General features: G+C 34.2%; 1 protein-coding gene across 1 annotated transcript; it reads right to left on the bottom strand.

Annotated features, from left to right (window-relative positions):
- Positions 1-962: 962 nt before the first annotated feature.
- LOC107059161 (MLP-like protein 28) lies at positions 963-1978 on the bottom strand. The gene is made up of 2 exons (XM_015305608.1): positions 1814-1978; positions 963-1232 (listed from the first exon to the last, which is right to left on the bottom strand). Exons 1-2 carry the CDS (start codon positions 1976-1978, stop codon positions 963-965), a joined length of 435 nt encoding a protein of 144 aa, XP_015161094.1.
- Between the last annotated feature and the right edge of the window lie 2475 nt (positions 1979-4453).

Raw genomic sequence — 4453 nt, 5'->3', positions numbered from 1 at the left:
AAATTAAAGTTGTGTTGTCAACTTACAAGCGTTCATAAATCTGAATTTTATAATTAAAAAGACGGGTGAGAAAAAAAGATTGAAATATAATTTACTTTTAAAGAAGTGTTTTACAATATACTTGCAAACAATTTTTCAAATTCACGGACGCTTATGAATTGACAACATGACATCTAAAAAAAAATTAAAAGTAAGATTCTTTTTTTTTTCTACATGGCTAATAAGTTACATAAGTATTGTTTTATTTTGAAAAAATATATATTTTAAAGCTTGTGGTAAAAAATGATTCTTAAATATTAGTATAGTTGTAAAATCATTTTATTATTAAAAAAAATTTAAATTAAATTATTTTTAATTATAATAAAAAATACTTTTTTAATGAGACCAAAAACAATGGTTCTACTTGAAACGTGATGACAAATAGATCAGGCCGGGTTAAACAAAGTGGGTCCCTAAAAGGAATTGGACTATTTCAAAGTGACGTTAGGTCATTTGATTTTACGCTTTTACACACGTTTTTTTATTTAAATAGAGACAAATATAAATAACAAATTACAATAGAAGAAGTATAGTTAAACTATTTCTGATGGTTAAAGAATATACTTCAACCTTTTAAAGAATTTTTTTTAAAAAAAATATCACAATATAAATTAGGAGGAGGCGAAGATCAATATATATAAACTTCATACTTATGTCTTATTACACAACACAACATACCACTTACATGAGAAAGAAACAACAAACATAAAAAAAAATACACAACCAACATGGACAAAAAACAAACAAAGCATATCGTATTTATGTAAAAGCTCACATGAATATATATGATCTCATCCTAAGTTGCTCGAATTCTTTAAAAATATTTTTATACTTGTGTCTGATCCTTCAAAAATGCACTATTTTTTAAGAATTCGACACGCACCTGATGACATTTTTTAATAGTCCGAGCAACATACATCCCATCAATTGCCATGGTGATCATCAACAACTTTGGTCATACCAACAATGAAGTTCAACAATCTTATAAGTTCAGGGACATTTTCATTTGGCCTTTCAAAATCCAATGTCCAGCTTACCAAATCGATTTCATCTTTTGTTTCGATATGAAGAGTTGCTTTAAAACTATCATATTTATCTGTTACATCTCCTTCAAATTCTTTGAGTGTGAGCACCTTATTTTCATGATCTATAGCTTCAAGTATTTGTTTAGAGATATTCTTTTCCCCATCTTCCTTACAAAAAAAAGAATTGTAAATGAGAAACCAAATAGAGTTGGCATGTTAAAATACCATCTAAAAAGAGCTTTATCCCAATCATAATCGCTAAAATAGTTGGAAAAAACTATCGTAGAATTTTTCAGTAAATTGGCCGGTTAAATGTATTCTCTTATCTGTTGAACTTAGATGAGGAGCCGGATGACATTTTTAGTCAATACAAAAAGCGTAAATGAGTTAGGAGTGAAGAGTGTTCGAGAAGATTCGATTGGCCGAAATGAAATTTTAGATTCGCAGATTTATCGACATCAAATTCGTAAAAAGAACCAAAAATTTCAAGTAGGTTGTGGATGATAAATCTTTGTAAACGCACTGCACTTCTATAGACTGCACCCGCTACTCCATTTTGATAGTGATTTCTTACCTATTTTTGTGTTCGATATGAAAGTATTAAAATAATATTATTTTAAAAACATCTGTATATATCTAAAACAAAATTATGAGGATGGAATGAGTATGGGAGGGGAGGGCAAGGGTGGGTGGGGCTTATTAGGGAATTTTTAAATGTTTAGCTTACCAAGGGTATAGGTCCAACAAACTTTGAATCCAACAGTTCCAATATCACCTTCAAGAAGATCAAAACCTTGTACATGCAAAGGGGACATAGCAGAGACATGATGTGGTTTATTTGTAAAAACATCATGAAATATATCCTTGTTAGCCTTCATTTCTATCTTGGCACACAACACAGATTTTAGACCCATTTTACTAAAGACTTGGAATTAAAAAGATGTAGCGACACTATAGGAAAATTGTAGCGGACAAGTGTTGATATCCTTTATGATTATTATTCAACAATATATATAGACTAGAAGGGGGAATGGGGGGGGGGGCTTTTTTTTAGTCTTTTTTTGGCATAACATCTTAATCTTGTCCCTTACAACTTCTATAACTACATTTCTCAAGAAAAGTGACATAAATTTTATTTTTCATGCACTTGTGTCGATACTTGTAATATATATACTATGCAATCATGTTTCAACCACTTCTAGAGAATATATAATTACTATTCTAAAAAGAAATTTTTATAATGCAAAATATAAGCTCATGCAGCTAATTATTTAGATACATTGCAATATTATGAATCTGATCAGATTTGAATGTATTCAGATGTCACGACCCAGACCGTCGTGATTGGCACCCACACTAACCCTCCAGTGGAAGAACCATTACTACAACCCAAACTAAACAACTCAACCAACAAAATTAAGGCATTTAAAGATACGGAAGCAGGTTTAAATATCTAAGCAAAGGAAAATAGGGAGTTCCCATAAACTCCAACAAAAGTCTAACAACCAAATGCGAAAATAATGCCTAGAACGTGAAAGTTCATGTACCAAAACTCTAACAAGGATCATAAGTCTAAAGGAAATGGGTACAACCCAATTAAACATAAGAAAACCTAAGTACTAGTCTAAGTCCAAAGATGTGGACGTAAACAAAAAGAGAACTCATGGCAGCCCGGAAGAACTGGCTCACCCTTGAATTCGAGTCATCACTGGTCTTCTAAACAAGGTCTGTCAGTAGCCGCCTGAAGATGCCCTGTACTCAATAAAGAAAGAGCAAGTGTAGTATCAGTACATAACCACAGTGTACTGGTAAGATCACGCGGCTATACCAATAAGTGAAACACATGCAAGTTACCATAACATTATAAAACAGGCATATACCGAACATATGTAATATCAATTATCACTTACGAACAATGTACAATTTCACAATTCTCAAGATATACGATCATGTCAAGTCAATCATCCTCTCATGGAATCCATACCCAAATTTTTAGTGTACTGGTAGTGGTACCCGATCTAAGTTAGTGTGTCGGACATGACACCGATCCCATAAATGTGCCGAAACGTGGACCCCGATCCAAGTTAGTGTGTTTGAACATAACATCCGATCCATTCAACAAGTCACAATCACAATCACAATGTACATTCTCATAATCATACAATCAAGAGTTGACTCATAGCCTACAATTCTTCATTCATACTCATTTACGATTAGTGTGATCAATAATGCAATATTAGCATACATATATGCATTAAAACGAAGTAATTACTCACATATATCACACCCACATGAAATCACAACCATCACCTACCTCGAACAAAGCTTGAATCCCCTAAGAAACTTGATTCTTCCCTTTTCGGATTATTTCCGCTTGTTCTTGGTCTATAAACAATCAATATAACACGAGGATCAATAAACAAGACCTAATTACCCAAACTATAATCAATAATTTCCACCCTAGGTCAAACCCTTGATCCCCCTACCTAGATTAGGGCTTTTTCCACCATAATTCCCAGATCATAACCCTCCCCCTTCGATAATTACCCAAGAAACTAAGTTCTACGGATTGAAAAATGGATTCAGGGAGTAAAAACCTTACCTTTAGCCTCAAGAATTGTGAAAAACCGTCAAGAACACACCTAGGGTCGTCTCCTAGATCTGAAGAACGAAACTTGCAGAAAATAACAATTTTGGGGTTTATTTTCGACTTAATTCGCGACTGGCCCGCTATGGCCGCCCTCATCCCGCCATAGTGGCCCCGCCCTAGCGGAAATAATCTTGCTACATCGGCTTACACGAAACCAATGAGTCGATTTAAGAGTTTCAAACTCCCATTTCACAACACACCTTCATCCCATGACACTCAGAAAATACTCGTTCATGCTAAGATCAGTTTCGAGAGTTCTACTCACCCAAATTCGATTTCGTAAAGTCGTACGGATTCCTTAACGTCTTAGTCATCTACTCATGTAATCAAATTCCATTTTAAACTACCTAATCATTACCAGGTTTCCCTAGACTCACATGATTCTAGTTTCGTCCAATTCTGGACTAGGCTAGGAAATTCCAAGTTACTAGGAAAAGTTTTTCGGCCCAAAAATTTTCTCCATTGGCTTTTCTGTAACGACAGGAACAGGTTGTTACAATAGATACAATTTACTCATCACTAGTCCCCGAGTGACAAACTAGGAAAAATAGGCTAAAGTTAGAGTAAAGTAGTACCTGAATCGACGAACAACTGGGGATACTTGTCTCGCATGTCCTTCTCGGTTTCCTAAGTAGCTTCCTCAATTGACAATGTTTCCATTGAACCTTCACGGACTTAATTTCTTTGGTCCTCAGCTTCCGGACATCACGATCCAGAATTGCAATCGATTCTTCCTCAT

Source organism: Solanum tuberosum, unplaced genomic scaffold, assembly GCF_000226075.1.
Source record: "Solanum tuberosum cultivar DM 1-3 516 R44 unplaced genomic scaffold, SolTub_3.0 scf00884, whole genome shotgun sequence".
Lineage (NCBI taxonomy): Eukaryota > Viridiplantae > Streptophyta > Magnoliopsida > Solanales > Solanaceae > Solanum > Solanum tuberosum.
The sequence above is the reverse complement of the archived record's forward strand: the minus strand, read 5'-3'. Positions and strand labels throughout refer to the sequence as shown.

Bases quoted from the DNA above. Each gene is read 5' to 3' on its own strand.
- LOC107059161 (XM_015305608.1), bottom strand. From the start codon at position 1,978: ATGGGTCTAAAATCTGTGTTGTGTGCCAAGATAGAAATGAAGGCTAAC. The intron at 1,233-1,813 runs GTTTGTTGGACC...TTTTTTTGTAAG, and splicing joins TTGGAACTGTTGGATTCAAA to GAAGATGGGGAAAAGAATAT.